Genomic DNA, 14941 nt, shown 5'->3' with positions numbered 1-14941 from the left:
CCCTCCCCATCCCCTCCTCTTCCCCCTCAGCCTCCTCAGCCGCCACCGCCGCCTGGCTTCCCCAGGCAGCACGGCGGAAGTCTTGCAAGAGAGGGGCTGCCTGCCGCCACCCGTCTCCTCACGATGTGTCCCTGAGGGGGAAAAGGGAGGGACGGAGATGCGGCAGCTCATGCGTGCGCTCTCTCTCGTGGCGGAGGACCCCGAGCCGCTGCTTCCCTTCTGAGCCAGGCAAGCGTGAAACCCGGGAAATTTAAGGGACATCATCAGTAAGGGACAGCGGCAGGAAACGGCGCTGGGATAAGGGAGTTTCCCGCCAAATAAGGGACGGTTGACAGCTATGATATAATATGTGGGGGGTGGGCTACAGTAGTTCGGTTCCTCTCTCTTGTTCATTTACCTTTGGAGATAGAAAAACATGCAAGCTGTATTCTGTCCAAATGCTCAGTGATAAGTGCTATAATTAAACAACAAAATGCAAACAGATAAGCCAAACTTAAAATGACACACAATACAATATTCCTAAAATGCTCATCAAGCAATACGGTAAGTCCTACCTCACCCCACTTAAAGATGGGCACCACACAGGAGACAGAACTGGCTTATGGGAGAAGGATTACTCCCCTGAATATTTCTCATTCTCAGACTGGCTTCTTTCCCCCCTTTGAGTGTTTTTCCCCCCCCTTCAAAAAAAGGCCTATTAGCAGTGGTGAGGCCTAGTACGGTGAAAGAATGTGGAAACAGTCCTTTTGGTGACTTGTGGATTAATGCTTGGAGGAGCAGCCCCACTGCCTCCTACGGGAGTGTGGGAAGAACTTGCGGTGGTGCTTAAAGTGTTTAGCTGTGTGGAGAGGCTGTGGGCCTAAATAGTTTCTATCCAGAATAAAAGGCAGGTTTTCTCTTTGAGATGCTGGAACTCTATGATAACCCTATATTCTCCTGAGGAAGCAGCAACCTCTTCCCTCATGTGTGAAAAGGACAAAGAAGCACTCTTAAGGCTAAGCAATTTCAGTAAGTACAAAATGGTAAGGAAGGGCCGCTCTGACCCCTTCATCTTGAGCATACAACTTCATCTTTTGCAGCAGGGGTGAGAGAACCTATGGCATTGCCCACCATCTGACATCATATGATATGAGTGAGGTTTGCCCCAAACGGCCTTAAAAGCCAAATTCAGAGGTCTGGCACTTTCCGCTCCCTACATGTCCTTAGCCTGCTTTTCTCTACAGCAAGGATAACAGCAGTGGATACTTTTTTTTGTCTCTTATTGCTCTTTAATGTCTCTTTATGATAATAATTTTTGGTTAATTAATTCTTAGTCCAGGTAGCCCTCTCTGTGCAAATGGGAATTGGTAGGTGGATTAGGTGAATGTAAACTTTCCCCTGCCTGATGATTCTCTCCTGAAATTGCTTTCTGGAGCTTGTTTTTAAATAGCTTTTTCCATGGCTGGGATCCAAAACTGGCAGCTAGCTAGCTGGGGGTGGACATTTACAGCAAAGACATCTTTGGTACATGGAGGAATAAGCACCTTTCTACCAGCCACTGATTCTCTTCTTTTGATGCTTCCCATTCCCACATGTCTATTAGGACCCATGGGCTTGTAACCGTGTGGTTGGTGAGGTCTCATGCTTGGTCAATCAGTTTTGAGAGAGATTTTTTAACTCTTCACAGTCTTCTGGATATTGCTACCCTGGATAATATAGGCCTCATACAAACATTACTATGGTACTGTTTACCCTGATTCCAGAACAGACCGTTTATCTGAATTTGGATCCTTGAGGAACTCCACAATTACTGCCCACTGTAATTATTATTTTTTTCTGTTTATTTCTGTCTTCTTTTTTAATCCATTACTAATATTTAGGAACACCTATCCTCTTATTCCATGACCACTAAGAATTCCTAATGCTTTCAGAGACAAATCTGCAGGTTTGCTCTGCTAATCTGCATGGGATCCCTTTATTTCTCCCTGGAAATACAAATCACGTTTCCAGATATGGAAGACAGTGCTGTGGATCAGCTCTTGTTTTTTGCATATCAGTATTCTGCTGGTAGGGTCTTCTTGTTGCATGCATTGAATAAGACATTCCTACTCTACACAGAAGAGGATTACTGAACAACAGTATATGTAATTTGTAATCTGTTGTAGTATGTTTCCTTGTGTGTGTCCCCGCCTTTAGTATCAGGAATCAGCTGTTGTTTTTGGCAGTCCTCTGGGAAAGCTTCTTTCATTAAGCTTTTCCATGCTAGCATCTATCAGGCACACAATGTTATCATATTGTAATGTTGCCTGTGTGTCCAGTCAAAATTACACCTATTCAGCTAAAATCTAGATAGATACAAGGAGCCAGCTACATTACTCAGGTTACCATTTTTGTTACAAAGCAATTTTCAATCAGAACAAATTTGGCTCTGTGTAGGGCTTGCCGATCAGAAGATCGGCGGTTCGAATCCCCGCGACAGGGTGAGCTCCCGTTGTTCGGTCCCAGCTCCTGCCCACCTAGCAGTTCGAAAGCACGTCAAGTGCAAGTAGATAAATAGGTACCGCTCCAGTGGGATGGTAAACGGCGTTTCCGTGCGCTGCTCTGATTTGCCAGAAGCGGCTTAGTCATGCTGGCCACATGACCCGGAAGCTGTCTGCAGACAAACACTGGCTCCCTCAGCCTATGGAGCGAAATGAGCGCTGCAGCCCCAGAGTCATCCACGACTGGACCTAATTGTCAGGGTACCTTTACCTTTAGGTAAGATTTAAACATTCTTTGGTTGTTGTAATTTCTCTTAGTTCTGCAGCCTACCTCCAACTTTTTTAACACTGTCTGCCCTCTCTGAGAGATTTTAGACTACTTAAATAACAAGAAAATAAAAGAAAACAATATGTCCCCTTAGTCTAAAATTCTTTTCTTTCGCTACTTCATTGCAAGTTTTCATATAAAAGAAATAGTGTTTAATTCTCAAGCTGTTTTTTAAACCTTCAATACTTCCTCAGACCAGGCCAAACCATGATGAAGCAGGCATTTAAGAGGCTCAGAAAGGAATCCAGTATGCCAAAGTTGAACACCTCTTAAAATATCTCTCAGTGTGTATTTCTGTTGATGCTGCTGTCCACGTGACTGTAAATAGGTGGATAGTAGTTATTGCAGATTAATGAATTCAGAATAAAAGAGAGCAGGGTCTTTGTGTGTGCTCACAAGTATCTGAAGTTCAATTCACTGTCTAGCTAGGCAGGGTGAGGAGGGCATTTGGAATACATTTTTGTGTTTCCCTAGTAACACACTAAGATTATGTTGTCAGCTTCAGCTGCATCTGGCATGTTCTGTTCACAAGCACCGTCCATCTTAAGCCATTCATTTTTATTTAACAGTAATAAAAAATGCCTTACGGATTCAGATCAGGAAGGTGTATAAGCTGCTGTAGAGTTTCACACGCCACCATCAGATTTACATCTCCCCCTAATATTACCTTTGTTTTAAAACAGTTTACTTGATATGCTGCCTTGTGCAGAAAGTAAATGAGAGGATTTAGGGATGAAATTAATTCAGTGATTGGACTTGCTAAAGCAGAATGATGAAGCATCTTGGATTTAAAAGCAAAATAGCTTCACAAAATACTTGCTCAACCCATGTGATTTCCCCCTACTTCAGCACTAATATCTGATTATATGAAAATGCACAGCTGCTATGACTTCAAAGAAAATGAGAAACTCGGGGCAAGTCAAAACCCAGTCTTACAGTTTTAGAAACATCACCAACTGAATTAAAATTGCCTCTGCTCATCTTCAAAAACTTGTGACTTTATTAATTTTGTACTGCAAAGGTGCTAGTGAGGCTTTCAACAAATGTTGCAGTGGGAGTGTTCCTGTTAATGTTCTAGCCAACTGACTAAACCCTCTTCTAGGAAACTCCACTCCCTGCCCTTGACCCCTAAGCTTGCTCATTTTTAACTGGGCTGTTTTGGGGTGTCCTCCCTCCCTAAATTAAGAGGGGTTTTTTGGTAAGGATTTTTTTTAACTTCTGCCAACTTGGGGTTTTTTCCAAATCTGCTGATAACTCATTTTTGTGTGCATGGAGGGAGCTGTTTTTAAAATGAGGATTCAAACTTGGGAAATGAATTAATTATTGGTAGGATATCCAAAGTACCAAAATTCATGTATCTGTCCAAACAGTGGTCTTCTTTCTTTCTTTCTTTCTTTCAAAAAAATTGTATGCTGCTTGTATGTAGGGACCTGTCAAACTGTTATTTGCAACATGCTGTGTACATAAATGGCATTATATAAACAATTAAATGAAATTTTCTGACTGCTATGTATTATAGACCAGGGGTTGCAAAAACTTTTTGGACAAGTGCACACATTTCATATTTCAGAGAGTTCTGGAAGCACCAGATTTTACAAGCAGATTTGTGATGCTATTGCTGCCTAATAGCAAAAGAGCATGTTCCTCAGTACCAGGAAAAATATGCAAGGTAGCCACACCACACTCACTTTCATTTTACATAAATCACTTAAAAAATACCTACACATTTTGCCCCATAACTTTCTAGAAAAATATAGTCAACCCCCCTGCAACGCATGAAACTCAGCTAAAGCATGCATGACAGATGGCCGTCCAACCTCTGCTTAAAAACCTCCAAGGAAGGAGGGAGACCATTCCACTGTCCCAAGGGAGACAGTTCCACTGTTGAACAGCTCTTACTGTCAGATGTTTAGTTGAAATCTCCTTTCTTATAACTTGAAGCCATTGGTCAATGGCTCTGAGAAGCCCACAAACAACATACAAGGGCTGTTGTTCCCAGCTACTGATATTCAGAGGCCTTTGATCTTGGATGTAGCATGTAACCATTATGACTAAAAGTCATCCATGAATTTGTCAGATATTCTTCTAAGGCTGGTAGATAGACATCATCACATATTGTAGTAGTAAATTCGATAACCATGTATTGTGTGAAGAAGTCTGTTCTGAATCCTCTACCATTCAGCTTCATTAGATAATGCTGGAACGATTAATTCAATTATCTTCAAGAAAGAGGGAGAGAAACCTCATGTGTGTCCACACCAGGCATGATTTTATACATATCTATCAATGTTCTCTCCTTATTGGCCTTTGTCTAAGATAAACTAACTAATGCTAGTTGAATATGAGTATGATGATCTATTCCTGAATTATAGGTATAGCTATACTTGACTTGCATTCTTTGTAGGCATAAGATTCAGCTCCTGCACTATCACAGTTAGTTCACATTAGTTTCTAGAGTAGAGCTTTCCAAACTTTTCATGTTGGCAACACACTTTTTAGACATGCGCCATTTCGTGACACAGTAATTCAGTTTTACTAACCCTTTCCAGCCCTGGGAGAAGCATGGGGAGCGTTTGCACGACACACCTACACACTGCAGCTGACACACTAACGTGTTGCGACACACAGTTTGGAAAGCTCTGTTCTAGATGCTTCTGTGCAAGCACAGGCCTATCACCAGTCCAAGAAAATTGGATTCTGCCCATTACTCTCCAGTTATCTATCATGAGATTCTGGGGAACCCTCATATTGTGTGAAATGGAATCCAGAACACAAATTCCTGCTTCCAACCAGATTTGGGAAATAGTTATAGATGTTCAATGCCAAACTGACTATCCAGGTCAAAAAATCTAGTTCCTGCAAATAATTTTCAAAGCAGAATCCAATGCTCACTAACTGTTTTTATCTGGACCAGCTTTTGCTGTCGGGAGTTGAGCTAGTAAGACATTAAGATTGTTCTTATAACACATCTCTACAATTCAGTATTTGTCTCATTTGAATAGTTATTTACATATATGTTTGCTTTTAAATTGTTCACCTGCCACACATCCTAGGTATAGAGAAAACAACAAATTAATCTAAGCATTTGTGGAATTAATTTCATTCTTTGTTTCAGCCCCCACACCCACGCAGGCGTGCGGATGTTTTGGTTGATAATTTCCATTTGTAGGACTGCCACAGAATATGTTATATCCTTAAAAGCTAAGCATTATGAGCTTTGCATGGGGTAAAAGTGAAGGGATAAAGTTAAGAAAACATTTTAATGGTAGCACAAAGCCAGATGTTCATTTTTTTATATTTTTTTTGTATTTGGGTAGTGGGGGAAAGATCAATGGCTGACTCGTTATAATCATTGTCCATTAAGTTGCATTTATATGTCAACACAAAAAAACCTTCTCTTAGGAATTATTACAGCAGAAAGATTAACCTGCTTTCTTAATGGCGATTTATATTGATATTATGTCCTGCTCTGGTACCATTTTCTCCCCAGATTAGATAAAGAGAACACTATACAGAATCAGCCTGAGGGTTGGATGTGCTAATTTCTGTGCATAGATCCAAACTGAGAATTAACCACTGTAGAAGTATAATACATGCCACCAAAGTGAGGAAGACTGTAATCGCATGACCTGTATGCCTGCTCAGTCTCCTGTCCAAGTGCTAGCAGCTGATGGACAACTTCGAAGTCCCTTCTTTTCCTTCTTATGGTTCTATATCTTTAAATAGCCCTTCAAACAGAGCACATGTGTTCATCCTAGCTGAGGGATACATTAACATTCTAGTACTGGATGCACTAAAGAAAGCAAACCAATTTGGATACCTCGAAGCAATTGAGACAGGCACAGTGTATTGTAGACTGGAAGGTTCTATAAGCTTTTGATGGTCATTTCTGTTTAGGAAGTGTAACATCTAACCACATGGCTCATAGACTCCATTACAACAGGGTGCTGGACTAGATGCCTTTGGTCTAATCCAGCAGGGTTCTTAAATAAAATTTCAAGCTCTGTATTCAAAACCAAATAATACTCTTGGTGAACAAGGAAGTAGTACAGCTGAACTGCATCAACAGATGCAGCTGAAAACATGAAACTGTCGAGTCAGGTCATTGGCCCTTCTGACCCTGTACTGTTTCTTCTGACCTGTAGTGTCCCTCCAAAATCTCATTAAGAGGGTATTTCTCAGCCCTGCTACCAGCCTATGCTGGAGATGGCAAGTACTGCACTGAGGACCTTGTACGTTCAGTGTGTTCTCTATAACTGAGCTTTGGCTCCTTCTAAGTTCTGATTTGTACGAGTCAGAGGATGCGACTCGCTGCAAACGTTGGGATTTACTGAATAAATGAAAACTTGTAAAAATGCTTTGGTTAAAGTATATCATAACTGAAAGCAGCAGCTTCCTCCTCAAAATCTCTCATAAATTTATTACCACTTAATCAGGAAAGCTGTAATTTGTCCTCAGATGTGAACTATAATTACCATTTCCACACACATTGCACTAGTGTGTGTGTTTACATGTGTGTATTCTTAGATCTAACCAACAGCTCTGCTTTACTTACTTTCAGAAGGAGAAACCTTAATATCTCCAAGATTCCAATGAATTGCCAAACACTTCATCATCATCTAGTTTCCCAGTCGAGACAAATGCTTGTTACCCTATAATGCAGCCAGAGATCATTTTTGCCATCTATGCTACTTACACAATTTAAGCATTTTTGTTGATGGGCTGAAAATGATTTTCTGCATATGCGGTAAGTAAGCTTAATTTTCTGATCTTTTCTCATTAATCACAGATTTTCATAGGGTAATGAAAGCTCTTTTTTCCTTGTGGTGCTGTGTGGGATTAAAGGGATTAAATGTTTGACATCACTCTTTTGTCTGTGCAAGAGCTCCACTGAAGAGTACAGTGAGTGGGTGTTAAAACACTGAACTAAGAACACACCCAGAGACAACGAAAGAATGGATGGAAATGGGAATAAGTTAAATATATTGTTTTGCTTAATAGAGTCCTAAAGGGAAAACGGCAGCATCTGGATAGCAATACCATCAGATGTGGTATGACGCGGATTTTAAGGATTTATAAAATTTCAAGAATAAGTGGATACTTCGAAGAAGAATGAAAACTGGGATGTTTTTGCCTCTCCTATATTGCAGTGCCTCGTATTATTTGCATCCTCTTCATCGTATGTTGTTTCTTAATAACTGGAGAATGAAAGCTTACTAATGTGGGCTGATTGAATCGGTTTTACTCCTGTGACTTGAAGACATGATCCTTGCAATAAAACTGTTGCTCCTCACCTGTATATGGCCTACTTCTCTTTTAATCAGTCACAGTGATCATCATCATCATTACCACCACCACCATCCTCAAAGGTCATTCATGAAAAGACATAACAGGTGAGCAAAATGGTCACTGGGCATCATGGCTGCTGTTCTGTTTATGTGCACTCTGTATGTCTGCCGCCATCCCAAAGATGACTTGCTCTTGGTTTGATCGGAAGGACTGTTCTTGTGTCCATCGAGGAACAGAAACAGAACAATGCATTCATATAAACAAAGCTAGTAAAATTTCCTTTTCTACATTACATATATGTATATTGTGCATGGTCCTATATATAGCATATAGTGATTTATATGTTTACTATACAATAATTATTGGGTGCAAAAATACAGCAATGGAAAATAGAGATGTAAAATGCTAAAAAGCTAAGGTGATTGTTTATAAAAGCTTATTTCTTTTCTGTATGACATATTTAGCTCTAAGCCAGTGTTATATATAATTTTTATATTACATTTGTTTCCCTAAATGTCAGTGGTAGTAGCTATTTGTTTCTAAAAGCAAAGGAAGTATATAATTAGGATTTTTTAAAATCAGTCTCAAATCTGATTTTAATCATGTTACAGGAGCCTTTCATTTGGAATATAGTTAACCGTGTTATAATACGTGGAATTATTTTAACAGCATCTCTAAATCCCAGCCTTTAAGCTAGTTAATATATTTTATTCAGTTTCTAGTTGAATTCCTGAACTTAGACTTTAGCTCTACATTGCAGTTTTAGAACACAGTATCCAGGAAAATGAGAGCAAATCCTAGTCACAAGAAATATAATTCAGGTTGGGAGCTGTGTGCTTTGTGCAGGAAGAACAAAATATAGAGCTTTTTAATGATGTTTCCAACAGATTGTGCTCATAAACCACAATCTAGGGAGAGTCGACAATTTTCAGAAGTAGGTTGTTATATATAGCTTGCTTCCTTTTCTCTTCCTCAAGCATCCGCTTCCAAAGCCTGCTTCAGGTGGGAGAACAGATAAATACCGATCACCTGGGGAGAGGGAAATGAGGGAGGAGACAATCACCTCATTGTTTGTTAGTCAGAGGGAGGCTTTATGCATGTGGCACTAGACATGTATAGTTTGTCTGAAATGGAAGAAAACCTTTAAGTGAATGCAAGTAGAGATTACATAATAATGGATGTATTTATGAAAATTCAGGGGCTTGTAATGATCCCTGAGGTGAAGAGCTTAGTTCTAGACCCAAAGGTTACTGCTATTTAATGTATTTTGTGAAATGAATCTGTTATCTTGGATTTTTTACCAGTGGAGAAGATACTACAGGCCAGTGCCAGGTTTAACTTTGGACCAAGCTAGACCTGATGACAAATGCACCTTTGCATTTAATGTGTACATTAAACAAAATGCAAATAGCATCAGATGAGGGGGTGCACAGCTGGACAAACCCTATGTAGTCTTATTTAGGGATATATTTCCCACCCTAATTATTTGGTGTAGGATCTTATAACTGTGTCTACCCTTTGTCATCATTTTGTCATCAGCATACCTGGTCATCTAAAATGAGATACAGAAAACATCTGGCACAAAACATCTTGAAACAGGGTATAATGTGGGACACCACACCTTTTACGAATAACAAACTAAAGGCATGCATTATGGAGTAGAGTTATCCACTGGCCAAGATGAAAGTCATGGGAAGCTCTGGAAATGCAGTGGAGTTAGTGTTTGTTCAATGGACTATTGTGGAGTTGGCAATGCTTATTTTATAGAGCTGGAATATTTTGAAATAAGGCAAACTTTTTGACATTTTTGACCACCCTAGAACAGGTGTGATAATCTGATATTTATGGAGGGAAAGCATCTAGGTGGGGAGACAAGGGCATCCTTTTGAAGAGTGCTAGCTATAGTGCTTTGTGTGGAAGACTGTAACTCAGGGGTTACAGGAATATCTGCTTTGCATGCAGAAGATCTAAAGTTCAATCCCTTCCACCCCCAGTTAAAATTATTAGGTAGCCAGAGACAAGAGCAATCTCCTCCTGAGACCCTTAAGTGCTGTTATCAGTCCAAGTATATAATACTGGACTAACTCAACAAGTAGCCTCTTCTGATGCAAGACATCTTCCTGTGTTCCTGCTAACTCATACAGTTATAAGTGAAGTCAGCATTCTCCCATGATCCTATTTAGGGAGCAATCCTAACTTCCCTGAGTGAGCAACTGAGGGGCTGCTGGATGTTGCAGACCTCCCTCTTGGTTCACGGAGGTCACAGACGGATGAAGTCTGTTGTTTCTGGAGGTTTCCTTAGTGCAGCAGCAGAAAGCACAGTCAAGATTTCTCTTTCACTGTCTGTGTTCATTTGTGGTATGAGAATAGAAAGAGCATGTTGGGGTGGATAGGAGGCCTTAGATCAGCAGGATCCAACACCCTCCTGTTCTCTTGACACATGCATCAAAAGGGGGGGAAACTGTAGCCTTAGAAACCAATGGGACCAATGAGAGGGTTTTTTTAATATCTAAGGATAGATTAGAAGGTGCCCCTATCTTTAATTTGGTAGGGATTAAGAAGTGGTAGTTCCTTCACCATGGAGTCCCCCCCCACCTCCTTGCCCCTATAGGATTGCTCTGCCCATCATATTCATTTCAGACACAGCTGTGAGTTTAAAACCAAAATGTTAATTCAAAGCAAGGCTGCAGGGCAACATGGTGGCATCCGTGAAGCCCATTGTCTGCTGCTTATGACGCATCTGTGTGTATATATGGGTTACTCAATATTTCCTTGAACTTCCGGTGGTGAACTCAAGCTCTGAGATCATTCACAATTTTCCTCTGAAAGAGCCACAGCAGTCCTGATTACGTAAGCCAAATGCTCCGCTTAACTCAGGATTTGCAGAGTAAGTTGGAGCCATAATAAAGAAATCAATTTCTAAGTACTCATTATATTAACATTCAGTTACGTGCGACCAGGAATGACCTTTTTTTTTGGGGGGGGGGGTTGAGCATGTGACTCTAAAAGGCTCTCATGTGACATAGCTAGCACTGGAGATTTGGGATATAGAATCCAAGTGATCAAATTGATATGCACTAAGGGCACAATCCTCTAGTGATGACTCTGTGACTGAGTTCCAGTTAAATTAACAGAAAATATGGACAAGCTAGGAAATACACAAGTGACAGGAAAGTGGAGGTAGTAATTTAGAGGTTCTTCCAAGGGCTTTTCCAGACACGCTTATGTCCCGTTGATATTGTTTTGTATGAAACCTGTCCGTTGCCATGATTGGCCCAACCATAGAGGTGAACTAGGCAACTGCCTTGTGTGCCAGCATTTCAGGCTGCCTGTTTCAGTAATGCTGTTTGTCCTGGGGAAAGAGCTACTGCCAATACTTTTTGTCCATTCTCTAGATGACATTGGCTGCATTCCATGGGGTTTGACTAAGGGGGTTTCTGATCACCATTGGTGATGAATTCACAGATGTTAAAAATGAATGTAAGAAAACAAGGCTGCTTTCCTTAATGTGCTGCCGTTATACTGCTTAGCATACAGGAAGAAACAAGGGGGGTATATTTTATTTTGCCCAGGGCAGCAAGAAACTCTGACTTGGCTCTGGCATTCCATTAAAGGAGTACGGTACTTCTGATGTACCTGAGACCTTGAGCAACCACCGACAGAATAGATAATACTGGTCCTGATGGACAAAAGGTGCTTTCAGAAAGGAGCTTATATAAAGAAACCAGAGGAAGGGCAATAATAGCCAGTCATGCTTAAAGGCAAACAAACAGAGAATAATAGATAAATAAATAAACCTAATGCACAATCAACCTGTATATACAGCTGTAATATAACACCACATTCAAAACCTCCTACCTTGGGTTGTGTGCAAGCAGAGAAGATGCAACTTTCCCCAAGGCAGCTTTGCCTGAGTTACCTGCAGGATGGGGCAGCACTGGCAGCAGCCAAATTTGTGGGCATGTCCCATATGGTCCGGAGCTTCTGGCATTACCAGAGTAGTGTATGAAGTAGCCACACTGCCCTGGATTGTCTCCCATGCTGTTGAAGTAATGTTCAGAATGATCCCTTGAAGTGGATGAAGTTCATGAATACTGCATCCAATGAATAGGAATTTGGTCCACATTTTTTGTTTGGGGGGGCAGTGCAGGGAGTTGAATTACTGAAATCAGTCCCTCTTCAACGCGGTACAGTCTTATCATAGAAGGAAGAACCACACTGTAGTTTGCCTGTTCGACCTTCCTCCCTCTCCCTCCCCCCCCCACACACAACTTCTACAGGAGCCACTTCCCTGTCCTGCTATCTGAAACACTTGACAGTGAATTATTGAGAAAAGTATGCATATGTGAAGTTATTAATAAAACTTAAGAGACCTGTTGCTTCACCCCCCCTAATTGTAACCAAATCTTGCCCTATCAGTATTCTAAAATCAGTAGATAAGGGTTGCCGCCCTTCCCCCCTCAGATTTGAGCATTGTAATAACAACAGCCGCATGTGGGCGATGGATCACATGGGTTTTCCCCACCTAGGGAAACCTGGCTATATCCTCCTTTTGGGGGCCAACATGCCCATCTGGGTGGGTTTTTACATTTTAAAGGAAAATTCCAGGTTTGGAGTGGGTGGGTTTTGAGCTCAGGTGGCTTGGGCTGCTCTGCACGCCGTGGCCACTGCCAGCCCAAACCAAGGAAAAGATGCAGTGACAGCAGCCTCACACACCTCTTTTCCTGGCTCGGGCTGGCAGCAGCACAGTCCTCTTTTTTTCTCTTCAAGATATGACAACCCTAAATTAGCACCTCACTGGCTCTGCCCATACCTTCTTGAAATTCATTGTTCTAGCAGCCATTTGGAAGGCAAGGCAGATTGTTATTTTAAACTGACCTGTTTATATCATTCTATTGCTCTGTGGTTATAGTATGGTACACTCTGATTGAATTGTTCTGCTTTTAGTGATACTCAGTTTTAACTGTTGATTAAAACAGCAACTCCTATATAGATCACCCTCAGAAACCTCTGGCAACATGTAGTGGGGTATACATTTAATTATCTATTGTTATTGCAGCAAACGAGAAATTAAGATGAGGAAAATTGACAGCACCAAAGTGCGGCCCATGAAATCTGAGCAGCTTCTTCGTATAGAGGACCATGATTTTGCAATGAGACCTGGCTTTGGAGGTAAGTAAATTTGCCTTTTCATACTTGTTAATTGTTTTTTTCTCATGCAGCAAACTGCTTGAGCCTGGACCAAAGAGGTCATTTAAAAAGAGAATGGTATGTTTAACTCTTTTTCTTCTTCCCCAAGGTTCAAAAATTGAAAACAACTTGGGATAAAACACTACTTGGTATTTAATTTCTAGCACTAGCAAATCTTCCAAAAGAATACTTTGCTAAAGTAAGGACTGCCTAGTTTCTTTTGATTCCTGTCTTACACCTACCATGGAACCTGTGTGTTTTACCTAAGGATGGAGATAGACCTGGGTAACAGCCATGGGGAATTCAGCCACTGTTACCTTTATTGTTCTCTGCAGGTGTTGGTGCAAGCTAATACCTACATAGCACTCAAAAGGGCCACATTTGAATGTCTGCTACCTCCTCTCCAGTTCTGTGTTACTCCAAGACTTCAACTAACATCTGCCCCCATTTCCTCCCACCCCATTTGCTGGTTTACCATCTAGCATGAATTGAAGAGTTCTGGCGAACTCAAAAGGTTGCATACTATTTTGTGATATTTTACTGATAATAAGGCCTACTTTACAGGGCTGTTGTAACAATGCGGTTAACATGTTGCAGGGTAGAGTGCTGCTGTTCAAACTTTTAGCCAGTTCAGCCAAGTCTTTATCCAGGGTATATTACATTTCATTCCCCACATCCAGCATCTGTGTCCACTGATCCTTGGATGAAGGATGGCATATACATACAATCAATCAATCAATCAATCAGTCAGTCAGTCAGTCAGTCAGTCAGTCAAAGATAGATAGATAGATGATAGATAGATAGATAGATAGATTTGATTGATTGATTGATTGATTGATTGTAAGACTGTGCTGAATTCTCCTCCCCAATGTGTTTTTTCTGTATATATTTTCTGCAAAACTTTATACACAAAACCTCAATGCAGTTTACAAAAAGATAAAACAATAAAATCAATGAAACTTCACAAACATACTTTAAAACAGACAATAGTTAAAATACTAAAACAGATTAAAATTACCTCAACTTTCTAAGCATCTGGGTAGACATGTCTAAACAATAATGTTTTTAGCAGGCGCTGAAAAGAATACAGTGAAGGTGCCTCCTCAATCTCAATAGGCAGGGAGTTTCAAAGTGCAGGTGCTCCCACACCAAACAATCAAGTCCTTACAAATGTGGAGTGGGTATTATGTGGTACATGTAGTGGTGCCAGTTCTGCTGATCTAGGCAGTTGAGTGGACACATGTGGGGTACAGTGATCTTGTAGGTAAACTGGTTCCAAGTTGTTACAGGCTTTATACGCTAATAGTACTAGATTGAACTTGGCCCAGTAGCAAATCAGCAACCAGCGTAGATCTCTGAGCACAGGTGTTATATGCTGACAAGGCCTCACTCCTGCCAGCAATCGTGCTGCAGCATTTTGTACTAACAGCAGCTTCTGGATCGAGCATGAGGGAAGCTCCACATAGAGTGCATTGCAGTAATCTAGTCTTGAAGTAACCAACACATGAATTACTGTTGCAAGGCTTTCCTGGTCTTTCCACATTTATTCAGGCTTGATTTCCTAGAATTTTTAAAAAATGAAAAGCCAAAGTTCAAGGAAATGCCTGTTTATTTATAGAGCGCCATCAGCACACATGGCACTTTCTGGAGTGCAAGAGGGCGGGTTCCTGCCCTG

At 40.9% G+C, this 14941-nt stretch overlaps 1 protein-coding gene across 6 annotated transcripts in view; it reads left to right on the top strand.

The window, feature by feature from the left end:
* Positions 1-14941, top strand: part of GABRR3 (gamma-aminobutyric acid type A receptor subunit rho3) — a 34769-nt gene that overhangs the window by 1682 nt on the left and 18146 nt on the right. The window contains exons 1-4 of one of the 6 annotated variants that reach the window (XM_081001520.1): positions 704-1008; positions 7349-7534; positions 7671-8180; positions 13136-13248. In XM_081001520.1, the coding sequence (XP_080857646.1) occupies positions 8050-8180; positions 13136-13248 (244 nt within the window). In that variant the 5' untranslated portion in view covers positions 704-1008; positions 7349-7534; positions 7671-8049. Of the gene's footprint in view, positions 1-703; positions 1023-7348; positions 7535-7670; positions 8181-11648; positions 11744-13135; positions 13249-14941 lie in introns of those variants that run through there. The other 5 variants (XM_081001522.1, XM_081001519.1, XM_081001521.1 and 2 more) reach the window with 5 other exon arrangements.

Source organism: Podarcis pityusensis (assembly GCF_964106645.2).
Source record: "Podarcis pityusensis genome assembly, chromosome: 4".
Taxonomy (NCBI): Eukaryota; Metazoa; Chordata; class Lepidosauria; order Squamata; family Lacertidae; genus Podarcis; species Podarcis pityusensis.
This window is presented reverse-complemented; position numbering and strand designations above follow the sequence as displayed.